At 36.8% G+C, this 15,378-nt stretch overlaps 2 protein-coding genes across 2 annotated transcripts; both read left to right on the top strand.

Annotated features, from left to right (window-relative positions):
- The first annotated feature begins 4,338 nt into the window (after positions 1–4,338).
- LOC145117647 (Tetratricopeptide repeat (TPR)-like superfamily protein) lies at positions 4,339–6,452 on the top strand. The gene has a single exon (XM_079053952.1). The coding sequence runs from the start codon at positions 4,485–4,487 to the stop codon at positions 6,228–6,230; it is 1,746 nt and encodes a 581-aa protein (XP_078910078.1). The 5' UTR covers positions 4,339–4,484; the 3' UTR covers positions 6,231–6,452.
- Positions 6,453–11,222: 4,770 nt separating this feature from the next.
- On the top strand, positions 11,223–15,010 carry LOC145114911 (uncharacterized). The gene is made up of 3 exons (XM_079051032.1): positions 11,223–11,495; positions 11,991–12,346; positions 12,430–15,010. Exons 2-3 carry the CDS (start codon positions 12,000–12,002, stop codon positions 14,879–14,881), a joined length of 2,799 nt encoding a protein of 932 aa, XP_078907158.1. The 5' UTR covers positions 11,223–11,495; positions 11,991–11,999; the 3' UTR covers positions 14,882–15,010.
- Positions 15,011–15,378: the final 368 nt, after the last annotated feature.

Here is a 15,378-nt window from a genome sequence, read left to right as displayed (position 1 = left end):
GGATGCGTAATGGCCCGATTTATCGCATCTGTAACAAATAATTTTTGACAGATCTTTTTTTGGGTTACGGTTCGAGTCCGAATTAGAATTGGGCTTGTTTTTGGGCTTATTAGGGTTTTGGGCCGAACTGGGCCGGTTTCCTCTTGGGCCTGACCCACTGGGTCCTGCTGACCCGGATCCTCCACCCGACCCGGATCTGTTCCGATTAACCCCCCCACCTTCACCCGATTTCGCCCATTTCCCCTTCGACTCTGTCGATCCACCTGAAGAGCCACAACCACCGCCGCTGCTCGAGCTACCACTCGATCTCGAGGCAAACAACACCTTCGCGCCTCCTTCTCCGCTGTCATCTGCCTCCCTTATTCTTTCCTCGTACGCTTTCAGACGTCCGACTACGTCCTCGAAGCCAACGGATTTTAGATCAAGCACCTGCTCGAGGGATGCCACCAGATGGATGAATCGTCTGGGAACAACCTTCAGAAGCTTCTTCACAAGCTTCGACTCTTCAATTGTTTCACCAAGTGAGGCAGATTTCGAAGCCAAACCGGAGAGTTTTCCGGCGAACGAGTCAATTGACTCTGTCTCGATCATTCTCAACCGATCGAAATCGGTGTTTAATGTTTGCAGTCTCGCCTCCTTTACCCTATCAGCTCCGACGTATCGAGCTTTAATCGATTCCCACAGGGTTTTTGATTCATCGACATCTCCTATTTGCATGATTAGGGCTTCGGGGATTGCCTGATACAATAGCCCCATTGCCAGGTTATTCTTTTCATCATTTTTCTCTTCTCCTGGATCGATTATGGTCCAGGCTTTATGAATTCTGAGTACGACTTTAATACGCAGGGACCATACGGTGTAATTTGTGGAATTCAACATTGGGCAAGCCACAGTGGTTGTTTCGACCTCCTTGAGTTTCACCGGAGCCGGACCAGCATCACCACCTTCTCTGTCTGACATCTCTTTTACTGGTGTCCTTCTTGATCACCAGGTATGAGTTCAAGCCCCTGTTCTTGTGCTCTGATACCAATTCTAATATAACAATTGTAAAGACACAGACAAATATATATATATATATCAAAATAACTCTTTGATTGATTGGAAATATAACTCAAAAACCAATTACATATATATGTGTATATGTCTATGTATGTTGCTGTGTTTTGGTGTGTTTTTCCCTCTTGGTAATACACTGAATATATAGGATTGATAGAATCATTTTAATCCTATAATTAATACACATGAGACCCAACCACTTGTTGGTGTCCCTTACTTTGTTCCAGAAATTGTGTTGGCCTTTTAGGAGTGGAAGACATGGGTGGAGGGAGATGGTGACTTAAGATTCCAACAACCTCGACCACCACGGCCTCGCCCCCTGTTGCTGTAATCAGATTGGGATTGTTCAGGTTGATAGCGTCCACCAGTCCTGCGGTATTGTTGGTCATTCGACTGTTGTTGGAGACGGCGATCACTGGTGTTGGTGGTGATCTGTGTGTTCAAGGATGTCGCGTTGTCGACTGTACCAGAGGTGGCAACAAGGTTGGTGCTGGTACTTAAGATGTGGTTCTTGCGAGTTTATTCCAAGATTAATTTCAACCTGGCTATGTAAAAATCTGGTAGAGGAGTGGATTGTTGGAGCATAGTGGCGAGACTGTCATACTTATCTCCAAGGCCATTAATCAACTGAAGGATCGGACGATCATTGGTAACCGGTGCATCAACATTAGTGAGTTGATCAGACAAGGTTTTAAGTTATTGACAATAAGAAGATACATTAGAAAAGGATTCCAATATGACATTATTGAGCTTGTTTTCTAGGTACAGAGCCCTTGTTGGTTTGCTGTCAATAAAAATATTTTCCAACGATTTCCAAGCCCGAGCAGCTGTGGAATCGGGTTTCAGAATGGTGATTAAGAGATCTATGGAAATCTTACTATAACTCCATTGAAGAACAATAGAATCCGATCGTTTGTAAAGAGCCACTGCATCTGATTTTTCCTTATCTTTTTTAGTTGCAGGTTTAGGAGTAGGACCATCCTCTGGTAAAATATGATGAATAACATCATGAACACGACAATGAATCTTGAATAGTTCAACCTAAGATGTGTATTGGCCGTCATCCATCTCGAGAATGATGGGAATGAAGTTCCGAATATTAGTGACGGTAGCAGCAGGATGTAAGGAAGCCATCGATTAGTATAGGATCAAAAGATGAAGAAGATCAAGCTATAAAGAAGATGGTTGGTCGAGTAGAGCAGAAAAGAAGAAGAGGCGGCAAAGAAAAAAGAAGGCGACAACTGCAGGCAAGGAGAGATTGCCGATTGAAGGTTTAGGAGAAGAAGCGGCTAGAGTAATCAGAGTATTATGCGTTCTCTGTTACCATAATGGAATATGGCCAAAATCGTTTTCCTTGTATTACATTGACAAATATATATAGATACAATATTTAAACTTTGGTACCACATAGATTACATAATTGAGTTCCTAGTCTAATAGATACCAAGGGTAAAACCGTCAGCTCCAAAATATAAAAAATCAACCGAAAAAAGAATGCAACAGCAAAAACTATCAAAGTGAAGGAGCAAATACCATGAAGTCTAGAGCCAGATATATTAATACTTCAAGCATCACACTGGGACAACAGGGGTAAAATCGTCCAACTCCCAAAAAGACACCAAGAAAAATAAACAACATCAACATCATCCATCAGAAACAAAGTTATATAAATTGGCAGGAAACAACAATGGCAACCAATTCTCCAATGCACCAGCAGACAAGTCAGAACAAACCAAGGGCAATATGGTCATGTATAGAACGAACACCATAGTGTAGACAACAAAGAGCACCACCATAACCACCTATCAAGTAGAATTCGAAAAAGACAAGCATGGGCATAATTAGCACCCACGAAGAAGACATGTACACGCGGAAGCGAAACAAAACATAGCCAATCAGAGACAAGAAGGTACCAACCAAGAAACAGAGGTAATATGGTCAAAAACTCAGAAGGCACATCCAACAGTAACCACCAGGAATATCTAAAAAAATTGAGAGACACCGAGAAACTGTCCAGAAGAAGAAGAAATAACGACGGGCTGAAGAAGAGGCAAACCACCAAAGAAAGACACACACCAAAATACCTCTGCCCCTAAAGAAGAAAAAGAAGAAGAAAGAACGAAGCTCTTTATAACTCGAATGTATTTATAACCTAGATTTTTGTTGTAATTGCCACATAACTATTTACATGTCACCAATTTCAAAGGAAAATGACTTATGAGGGTAATTAACTGTTGCCTTTGTATTTATTTGGTCACTTTTTTTGTATCTCATTTACCATTGAACTTGTTGTAGGTGTTCACAGAAACCATTGAAACCGACTATTGAAGGTTTCCGACAATTTCTTATCTCCGGTCGTCTTCTCCGACGAGCCTCCGACAAAAATGAGTTTTTCCGATGAACTTTTCGAAACTGCCATCCAAGCGGCACCCACCGCCAGTACTGCTGCTTAGCTTTCTCCACCATCCCCTCTCTCCCTCCTGTCGATTTGTTTCCAGAAAAACGAAGAAGGAACGAGGCAGCAAGCCACTTGCCATCACCGAAACCCACCTGCCACCTCCCTTTTGCGCCCGGTAAACCACCATCACCAACTCCTGCTGCTTGCTGCTGCTGTAAGTCATCCAGCTGAGACCCAAGGATCCATCGGAAAACTCATTTTTGCTGAAGGCTCGCCGGAGAAGACGACTGGAGAGTCGCCGGAGATAAGAAATTGCCGGAAACCTTCAATAGCCGATTTCAATGGTTTCTGTGAACACCTACAACAAGTCTAATGGTAAATCAGATACAAATAAAGGAAAGCGACCAGGGGCGGACGCATGATTTCACAGTAGGGGTTGCACGGGAAACTCAGGGGTTGCATGATAGTAGAAAAAATAAAAAATTTTAAAAATTTCGAAAAATTTTCCACTGCGACCGGAAAAGTCAGAGATTGCCGGTGCCACCCTGGACCACCCCTAAATCCGCCCTTGAAAGCGACCAGATGAATATAAAGACAATAGTTAATTACCCACATAAATTATTTTCCCCAATTTCAAAGCCATGTAATTAGAACAACCGATTGTTTAAGGGTAACCGGTTACACGACATTAAATTAAGTATTGTATAAAATATAATGCTTAAAGTGTACGAAATATGAAAAAATAATAAAAAGATTTTATTAAGCATCAACACATAATAGATATAATAGACAGGGTTTATCGTAATAACCCAAAAAAATAGAAAAATAGTTATATTTGTCAAAACCTCAGCAAAAATATCATTTTAGTGAACGGTTTGCTTTTAGTCAATTATTCGGGTCAGATTCACCTCTTAAAAGTGATTCGGGTGTTTAGCGATCGATTGATTATCATGATCTAGGGCTTCGTTTCTTATTCCTTGCTTCATATATGTCAACCTGTATTTGCTAAGTTCTATTTTCATTTTCATTGATGGCCAGAACGCCATCCTACTTCACTACATTACTCCGTCGATCATCCTCCAAAATTACCCAAAACCCTAAACAGCAATTTAGGGACATTGGGAATACTAGCTGTTGCAATGACAGCCAGGATAAACCCCAACATTCGAGTGAAATCGTGAAACAGATTTGTGGAACTATAAGGTCAAAACCTAGATGGGAAAATACACTTTTATCGGATTTCCCTGGTGTTAATTTCTCGGATTCTAGCTTTTTGAATCAAGTGTTACTTCACCAAAAGAATGTTTTTTTGTCAATTAGGCTTTTGCATTGGCTCAGCTCTACTTTTGGGTATTCACCACCACAATCAACTTGTAGTTTGATCTTTAATTCACTTGTAAAAGATAAAGCTGCGAAAGCTGCCAAGAGTTTTCTCGATTTTACTCGATTTGTCCCGGAGTCGGCTGATCTTGAATCATATATAAGATGTTTGTGTGAAAGTAAAATGATTGAGGATGCACTCCAAGTGTTCGATGAAATGAAGAAAGCTGGAGTTTACCCTTCATTAGAAACATGGAACTGTCTTTTACTGGCTTCCATTCAAGAAGGATATACCAATCTTGTATGGGAATTATATGGTGAAATGATGCAATCAGGTATTGTCGCAGATCTTGATACTGCTAGCTGTTTGATCCAAGCCTTTTGTTTGGACAAAAATGTCACAGAAGGGTATCAACTTCTTCGACTATTTTTAAACAAAGGGTATGTTCCTCACAAATCTGCTTTCGACAAATTGTTATTTGAATTTATATTGGATCAAAAGTATGACAGAGTACCCGCCCTTCTTCACATCATGATTGCAAAAGGCATAAAACCCGATCTTTATACTTATCAACAAATCATCCATGGACTATGCCTCAGAAGAATGCAACGTGAAGGTTTATTTATATTCAACAACCTCAAGAACAGAGGCTACGCTCCTGACAAAATCATGTACACAACAATGATCCATGGACTTTGTAAAATGAAATGGATCACAGACGCAAGAAAACTATGGTTTGAAATGATTCAAAAAGGAATCGAACCAAATCAATACACATATAACACACTCTTATACGGGTACTTCAGAATTGGACAAATAGAAAAGGCCCAAAATCTCTACAAAGAAATGAAAAAAGAGTACAAAGAAACCCTAATTGCTTACAACACTATGATCAATGGCTTGTGTTCACATGGTATGACAATGGAGGCTTTTCAACTATTTAAACAGATGGAGAACCAAAATGTTTGTAAAGATGTGATAACTTATAATTCTTTGATCAAGGGTTTTATAAAAGAAGGTAAGTTAACCGAGGGTTTGACCCTCTTAAGAGAACTTGTTGACCAAGGGTTGCAGCCTTCTTGTGCTTCTTATGGACCAATTATTGGAAAGCTTTATGATTTGGGACAAATAGATGAAGTTAAAATCCTGTGGAATGAGATGCAGGATAAGGGTGTGGAACCAGTTTCGGTGTGTATTGATGAACATGTTATTATTGGATTGAGCAAAAAAGGGTATATTGAAACAGGGGTATACTGGTTGGAATACTTGGTGAAAAATAGGCTTATACCCCATCAAGGAACTTTTGAAAAGATGATTGAGATTTTATGTCAAAGGGATAAGTTAGATGTTGGTTTGAGTGTTTTTGGTCATATGTTTAAAATAGGCTATACACCAAGTTCTCAACTGAAGAACATGATGGAAACCAACAGTTATGATTGTTTAGTCAAAGTTTAATAGAGATTTTATTAGGTCTTGAATAGTTTTTTCTGGGATCTATTCGGATTGTTCCAAAAGTTAGTAATTTTTGTAATCTTGTACTAATTTAATGTATTTTCTGAAGAATAATATTGAGAGCTTCATAAAGTTTGAATCTTGATGGTTGTAGAAGAGAGAGGAGTTTGAGATCAAGTACTTTTGTTATATATGATGGATCTTGATCTTTTAAGTTCTTTGTTAGTTCATGGTGTCTCAAGTTTAATTAAAGGTATGATATGATTGTAGTTTTGATTAAAGTTTCTTTTGAGCCACTTTGATATTTGAATTAACTTCGCCCTTGGTTTAGTGTTGCAGATAACTATATTATAATAAAAGATGATTTTATATCAACAAAATCTAGTTATGAATATTATGTATCTAACTTTTGTACTAAAGGTTTTTATAATTTACTTTATTTATTTTCTGCTAGATATTTTTCACTTAAACTTAAAACTCTAATGCCAACTTTCACTTGATCGATTTAAGTAGCAAATAATACATTTGATTTTGTTTTATATAATTGGTTTGGTGCAACCCCAAACTTTGAGAACCTTTGAGGATATAAATGTGGTTGGTAATCCGTTTGGATGATATGCAAAAATTCATTAAGGGCTCATTTGGTAACCACATAAATGAGTTAGGTCTAATTAAAGAACATGTTTTAATATGAAAGGTACTCTAATGATGTTTTAGTTACGTGGTGAAAAGCTTGACTTGGAGATGAATAAAAAGACTAGTCCTAACTAAAAAAAATAGATCGAGACCAAACTAGTCTAGAAAAAAGACCAGACCAAAAAATACAGACCCTGTACGAAATTGACCCGAGACCATTGAAAATTAGACTTGAACCCAAAGTTTGTATTCATGTCATTTATGTGTTAATCACGAATTACCCAATTTTTTTCTCTCCTTTCTTTTATTAAATTTTAATATATTATATTTGGTAAGTCTTAATGTATCATTTTGGTGTTAATCATACATTTGTTAACGAAAAAAAACCAAAAATACGCACACAAAAGACCGCAAGACCGGACAAAAAAAAAACGTCCAGGACATAAAGAGTGGACCATTTCGAGAATGACTGGCTCTGTGATACTTAATGTGGAGATTTTGGTAGAGTAAAAATAATCCATATAATTAGGCCTCGGGCCAACCTAAAAGATGTTTAGAAAACCTTTGCATAATGACAACTTTGACCATGTGTTCCAAACAATCAAAGATGTATGGTCTCGTGTTATTTAAACTCGTTCGTACTTTGTGGTAGCAAATAATATATTTGATAATAACTCGAATGTCCACTAGCGTAAGTTTGTTTGATTCCAATTTAGTTAATCTATCTATTTTCCAAGCCCCTCGTTTGCTTTAATTGCATTTAATAAAACGACATACTTTAGTGTATTTTGAATAAAATCGAGTCATTGAGATGGATTGTATTACTACAACTAATTTTGAATGTTATAATATGAGTTAACACTTATTATTATTTGGTAGTGTTAACACTTAAGTGCTTCAAATCTCCAATCCCTAACTCCTAAGATTGAAATAAAAGCCAATTATTATGAAATGACCTTTAGGTTTGAGAGAGTGGTACATGACGTCCCACGTTGTCAAATCAGTTTTTTGGTATCTACTTCACTGCCACGCCATTTTTGTCACAAAACATGCATAACATGTTATTTTGAAAGGTGAGCCAAATTTGTAAAGTTTGAAAAAAAAAACTAAATAAATACTCCCTCTGTCCCAATATTATTGTCCACAGACAAAAAACACACATATTAAGAAAAACATTAATTACCACTAACTTTATTTAATAAAATGACAGTTTTACCCTTACTTTGCATTTAATGTTCCATTAAATGCTTAGTTGGTTAAGTAATAATGAGAGAGTATTTTGGTAAAAATGTTATTTATTTTTAGAAGTAGACTATTATTTTAGGACAAACCAAAAAGGAAAGATGGACTATAATTTTGGGACGGAGGGAGTAAATCTCTCTCTCTCTCTCTCTCTCTCTCTCTCTCTCTCTCTCTCTCTCTCTCTCTCTCTCTCTCTCTGTGTGTGTGGCAATCCAATGCCACAAACCTACTTTTCCTTGCCAATGCCACAATGAGAGGATGGTGTATATCATGCTTGACATGGGTTTACCGAGCTAAATGTTGCCCCACACCCTTAAGCCTTATAAGGTGTCAGCCTGCTTCTATGTCATTTTGTCGCAAGGACACGAACACCCATGCAATCAACGCTTGTTTGCCCGATTTCTTGCTTCCCAATTTTTATCCGTTGTAGTCAAGATCGAGGTTACTAGATCGTCTTCCAACCACCATCCTTTATAGATTTTTGGTGGCGGTGATTTAAGTTTTGTAAGAGAAAAGAAAAAAATTCATGTATCTGTAAACTAAGAGGCTATATTGGATTTCGGTGGGCAATAATAAGTATCTTGAAATTGGGAAATGTAAAAAATAAATGTTGACATGCATTCTTTGATAGAAGTTGACATGTGACAATAGAAATTCTAGCTATATTGGAATCACATGTATCATTTCTCAAGACTTTTGTTTATACAGTGGGTTTTGACATAAGTCCAATTTTGGGTATGTTTGATCTTGATACTAAGAATCACATCAACTAGATTTATATCTATAATTTCAAACCTTGGTTTCAACATGTGCTTAGTTGACCTATTGACTTTTCATTGCTTTTAATGATAAGCTTGTCATCTATGCATAGATACACGATAACATACTACATGTATCTTTGATATAGACACACTTATCACATTTGTTGATTTTGGAACCACATTACATCATGACCTGGTTAAATATTGATGTCATTGTTTTAAAGTTTCTTTTAAGTTATATTGTGACTTAACATGTTTAAAAATTTTTATTTTCTTATCCGGAGTAATGAAACCCTAAGGCCGAACGGAGTCGTCGACGGGTTATAGATCGGCTTGGGGCGGTACCGACGGTACCGTCAGTTTGTGGTTCCTTCTCCGGCGGGTTGAGCGGGATGCAAGAATGATGAAGCTGGAACGGGTTCACTAACCCGTGAATCTTTCCCTCTCTGGTCTCAACACTTTCTCTAGTATCAAACGATTTACAATATTTCACCGAAGAAGGAGAATAAATAGAAACCCTAAATCTTAAGAGAAAAAGTGTGCTGTTCTTTTGAACTAATGTATATTGTGATTTTAGGTTTAGTATAATCAGGAACACATGCATTCGGCCCATATTTTATTTAGACAAAAATATACAAATTAATATATATATATATATATATATATATATATATATATATATATATTAAAATTAAAAATTAAATGGGTTGAGTGGGTTGGGAAAGATAGAGTTTCCATATGTTGTGGGTTGGGAGGGTTGGAAAAGAAAGAATAGAGAAAAACTGATGTGGCGCTGAGGTGGCAGTGGGTTGAGTGGGTTGGGAGGGTTGGAAAAGAAAGAATAGAGAAAAACTGTAGCGCTGAGGTGGCAGTGGGTTGAGTGGGTTGGGAGGGAAGGACTCCCTCCTCCCTAAGGTTGCTCCATTAAATCTCTTATTCTAAATCAACTACTTGTGAGGGGCTGAGGGTTAGTGCTTGCATGGATTCCAAAAGTGATTATCTAATAGCACACATGGGATTCGGGAAAGATAAAGGAAGTGACCATCTAATGATGAAGATAGTTTACATGGAAATAATGAAATATGAACGTGTAGTTATAACTACATATGTGAGGTACTTGGAGTTGTCACAAAGAACGTGTGAATGTGTATTATTACATATGTAATAGAGGTTCTATGATAGACGATGATAGTCGGTGATCGTGTAGCGAAACAATTTTGGATGCTAATTTCGTATTTATGTTCATTTAACATGATATTGATGTTGGAATGTAAGACTAACAATTATGAAGTGTGATGAGATGCAAATGAATGGAAGATGTTAACCATTAATATAAACGTTAATAATGTCTTAAGATACATGTCCTCATGGTAAGTAAGAAAGAAGATTAGTTCCAAATAAAAGAGTGTCTAGAAGATCCTTTTGTGGTGAAGACTAAGCAGCACATGACTATTGCCATGTTTATTTTACGTATTTGTTATGTTGAAATATACTTATATACATTTTTATATATTGGCTTACGTATGGAAGAACACCATACGTGAAACTAATTTATAAAAGGAAATTTTTGAGTGTGTTTCGATATTGAAATTCGGCTTTTACAACGATTTTGAAGACTATGGGTTTTTTGATTTGATCATGATTCGTTAACAAAGTTAACAATAACAGTATTTTTGAGTGTTTGAATAAAAATGTACTTATTAACTTAGATAAATAATTTTTAACAAGTATTTTTCTTAGAATTTATTTCAAAGCGTTTATAACTTATTTAAAAGTGTTTATTATAAATATAAACCAATTTATCATTTTATAATTGTATCAAGTCTGAAAATCATACGGATTATAAAATTATATTTTTGCAACAAACATACAAAACAATATGAAAACTTTTTTTATTGATTAATTTATAACTTTATCCAAAAAAAATTTATCACATTTCAAATACAAATCCGAAAAAATTTCTACACAATTTTTAAAAACCGATTTAAATCGGGAACCTGGGAAGGTCAATTAGCACAATTTTATGTTTATTTTTATACCAAAACAAACCGACTATTTTTTATAAAAATATGGTTGAACATATTAAAATGAATAAAAAACACATGTAAATGAGACATTTTGCCTAACAAACTTTGATGATATTTTTTATATTTATTTAAACTTTTTTTTTTATCACAGTATACATCTTTTATTTGATAACAAGTTGTAAATATTCTTTTGTAATTCTAGTTCTAGAAAATAAATATGAGAACTTTTGAATAAGAGATAATCAATAATATTTGACTTGAACACCAAAAAGTGAAACCAATATTTTACGAAAATTTCCAAATTTGCCACATAACTTTTTAAAGCTTATAATCCAAGGATAACTCCACAAGGTGACCTCCCTCTTCAACGGCGTTAACCCCTTTTCGTTTCAATTCCTCTCCCCGCTTTTGCCCTAATTCCATAATGCCCCCTCGATTCCTATGTCCTCTCCCTTCGTCGTCGATTTGATCTGAAAATCACCAGCGGAACGCCAATCATCGCTTTCCTCTCTCTCTACAAGCTCCCCAAATTTTACCTTAACCTGAAAACCCTAAGTTTCGATTCAGTCAAACAACTGCAACTGCAAAAGCAGAGCTACTAGGTAAGCTGCTTCCTTCTGTATCACTTTTTGCGTACTTTACGTTGATTCTGGAGGTTTCATAACTCTGGCTGACATTCTGTATGTAATTTTGGGGAATTTCTAGCCTTTATTGGTGTTTCTTGCTGAACTTTTAGCTGTATTATTTGTTTTGTTGGTTGATTTTTTGTCTTCCCCAATACGAACTATACTTTGTGTTTCGACGTGGAATGAGTTGCTTCTCAAGGGAAAAGTTATGTAAAACATTAAGCTTATACCAACTACTACGAATTGAACAATGTTGGTGTTAATTTCACCAAATTTCGTAATTGACATATACTAGAACCGACTTTAAAAGCCAATACTGTAGCTTTGTTTTGTTGGTTGGGAACTGAGCTATGTATGCAGTTTTCCATACTTGAAGCCCTCACTAAAGATAGATGGTCAAAGATGTCTCCTTCCCCATTTATTCCCTCTAGGTTAACCTTTTTTTTTGCTTGGCTGTGTTTGTTTCTGTAGGTTTATGAAATGGCAAAGGGTAAGCTTATATTAATCTGTCAATCTGGTGGTGAATTTGTTACAAATGAAGATGGAACCATGACTTATAATGGAGGAGAGGCAAATGCAGCAAATGTCAATTCTGAGACTCCCTTCAGTGAATTAAAGTTGAATTTAGCTGAAACATGTAATTTCAACCAGGAAACAGTTACTGTCAAGTATTTCCTTCCAGGAAACAAACGAAATCTGATTACAGTGAAGAACGATAAGGATGTAAAAAGAATGATTGATTTTCATGGAGATGCATTGACAGCTGAAGTCTTTGTTACAGGAACACCAGGTTTTGATCGAAGTGCCTTAGATACACAAACTAACAGGTATGTTCTATCAAAAAAGCACATTTACATCATTCTACTTTCATTTCTTCCTATTTCTTTAATCATACTGATGATCCTCACAGCCAAAGCAATACCAAGAACAATGAGACTATAAACAATGACAACACAAGTCCCAAGAAAGATGATGTGGTCAAACGAGGCAAAGTTGGTAACAAGAAAGATAAAAAGGTGAAGAAAGAAGATAAGGGGCAAAAGAGTCCTTTAGCATCCCCATCTAAGAGGACAACACGCCGAACTGTAGCTGCTAAAACTGAAGCATCTTCTAATGAAAATGAAGAAAAAACCGAAACAAAGGTGTCAAAGGATGAGGGGTCCACAGGAGACACCTCCACAAGTGCTGATTCTGAACAAGTCAACATCAATCAAGATTCTGATTGTAGTTCCGATTTTGTCCCTAGTAGGTATCCCAAAAGGAAGAAGCCAAATGTCAATACTACCCCTGCTGACAGTGTCAAGAAACGTAGGCGTACCCCTTCTTGGAAATTTGGCGCCAATGGCCGCCCCACCATAGTTTCTAACCCCGATGATTCCGTGGGGTCCAAGGGTAAAATTGGAAAATCACAAAGAAAGAGTGGGAGGTTAGCTGCTAAAGAGGGAGCAGGGACCAAATCAGGGAGAAAAAGAGGACGCCCTCGAGCTGTCCCTCCACCTGACAGCAGTGATCAAGAACTTGATGATGACGTGGCACCTGAAACTTTGCTTCATATTGTCAAAGTGGAAAAAGAAAAACTTCATGGACATGAAGAATCTTACAACAAGTTACCATGGTTCTGTGAGAAGATTCTAGAAACAAACCCTGGAAGCATCTCAAAACTCGTGATTAATGACAACAAAAGATTCAAATCCCTTTTTGTCTCTTTTTTCGCTCCATTATCCGGATTCCAAAACAGCTGTCGCCCACTTCTTTTCCTTGAATCCACTTCCCTAAGGTCAAAATTCGGTGAATTTATATTTACAGCAAATGCCATTGATGGAAATGACGGTTTTTTCCCTGTTGCATTTGCCATAGTAGACACTGAAGACACTGACACCTGGCGTTGGTTCTTGGAAATTTTAAAATCCACAATCTTGACCCCACAACCTATCACTTTCGTGTTTGATAGAGACAAGAATTTGAAAATCACCATACTTGAAGTTTTTGAAAACGCATATATCGGATATTCAATTTACCATTTGTTAGAGAGCTTCAAAAGAACTGTAAAAGGTCCGTTTCATGGTGATGGTAAATCTTTTTTACCTGTTCACTTTTTAACCGCAGCACATGCGGTCCGATTAGTCGGTTTCAAAAAGTCAACCGAACAAATTAAGCAAATTTCATCACAAGCTTACGATTGGGTGATGCAAATTGAGCCACAACATTGGACAACTTCTTCCTTTGAAGGTGAAAGATATAACCACATTGTAGATGATATAAATATAAACGTATCAATCTCAAAGTTAATGGAGGATTATCGGGAATTACCCTTGTTACAAAAGATTGATGCTTTGATACGTTTTATGATTGATGAGATGAATGATGCGAATTTGGATGCGAGTATGTGGGGGACACATCTTACACCTTCTAAAGAGAAACAACTTCAAGAAGAGAATTTGAGATCTTGTGGTTTGAAAGTGTTGATTTCTTCTGATACCCTTTTTGAGGTTCGTGAAGATTCGACTCATGTTGTGAATTTGAGTAACTGGAGTTGTACTTGTTTAGGGTGGAAAGAAACCGGTTTGCCATGTAGACATGCACTTGCGGTTTTTGCTTTGATTGGTAAAAATCCGTATGAGTTTTGCTCGAATTATTTTACGGTTGATGCGTATCGTATAACGTATGCGGAATCTATAGCCCCGGTGCCAATTGAGAAGGAGGAGAAGGTTGAAAAGATAGAGATGATAACTGTAGGGGGTGAAAATGTAGATGTTGAAAAGATTGAGGTTGTGGAAGAAAAGATAGGCGAAATTGAGAAAGAGGAGTGGGAAAGGGTAGAAGATGGGCTAAAGAGTGAAAAGGTTGAAGTTGAGGGTGAAAAGATGGAGATGGAGAAAGAAGGGGGTGGAAATGAAGAAAATGAACATGGTGCGAAAGTAGGGGGTGAAAATGAAAATGAAGAAGATGTGAAAGTAGGGGGTGAAAATGAAAATGAAAATGAAGAAAATGTGAAAGTAGGGGGTGAAAATGAAGAAGATGTGAAAGTTGAAGATGTGAAAGAAGGGGGTGGGAATGAAGAAGATGTGAAAGAAGGGGGTGAAATTGAAAATGAAGTAATTGTGGAAGTTGAGGGTGGAAATGTGGAAGGTGAGAAAGAAGAGGGTGAAAAGTGTAAGATTACGAAAGAAGAAGATGAAGTTGTTGTGTTACCTCCAATACCTGTAAAACCAGCTGATGAAGTGAAGGAGAAGATGGAGTGGGAAGAAACAGAAGTGGAAACAAAGAGAACAGTGACGTGTACAAAGTGTAAGCAGCCTGGGCATAATAAGAAGTCTTGTAACTTGTATCAGGTGCAACAAGCTTTGATCAACCAGGTATGATTATGAATGATTATGGATTTATGGTTCTTTGTATTTATGTACCATAATGGAGATGTTATTTGAGGTTGAATGTCTGTCTTTGTTTAAGAATATTTGGTTTAGATTTATATTTTGTATACCCTTTGGACTTGTTAGATTTTTTTTTTTTTTTTTTTTTTTTTTTTTTTTTTTTTTTTTATAAAGGTCGAGTCTTGGAAGAAATAATTTTAGGAAAAAGACGGTGAATAAATACTTTCTTTGTAATCATGATGAATACGAGAAACTTTTAGATCGTATTTGTATTATGTTGATTTAGAATGGTTCGTATATGATGAGCAACTATAGCCTATGGGGCCTAAATGCGTCCCTAGGTTACATATCATAGTTGGTTTTGGGGTGATATATTTATAGAAATCGAAAGGGTTCGAAATTTAATTGTTGTGGTGTGAGTTTCAATTCTATTATGGACTGGTATGCAATCGTTACAATCCTTCAACACAACGCTATCCACTCACAAG

The sequence above is a fragment of the Lactuca virosa genome, chromosome 5 (genome assembly GCF_052849685.1).
Source record: "Lactuca virosa cultivar CGN04683 chromosome 5, Lactuca_virosa_CGN04683_v6, whole genome shotgun sequence".
NCBI lineage: Eukaryota > Viridiplantae > Streptophyta > Magnoliopsida > Asterales > Asteraceae > Lactuca > Lactuca virosa.
The sequence above is the reverse complement of the archived record's forward strand: the minus strand, read 5'-3'. Positions and strand labels throughout refer to the sequence as shown.

Bases quoted from the DNA above. Each gene is read 5' to 3' on its own strand.
- LOC145117647 (XM_079053952.1), top strand. From the start codon at position 4,485: ATGGCCAGAACGCCATCCTACTTCACTACATTACTCCGTCGATCATCC.
- LOC145114911 (XM_079051032.1), top strand. From the start codon at position 12,000: ATGGCAAAGGGTAAGCTTATATTAATCTGTCAATCTGGTGGTGAATTT. The intron at 12,347-12,429 runs GTATGTTCTATC...TGATCCTCACAG, and splicing joins TTAGATACACAAACTAACAG to CCAAAGCAATACCAAGAACA.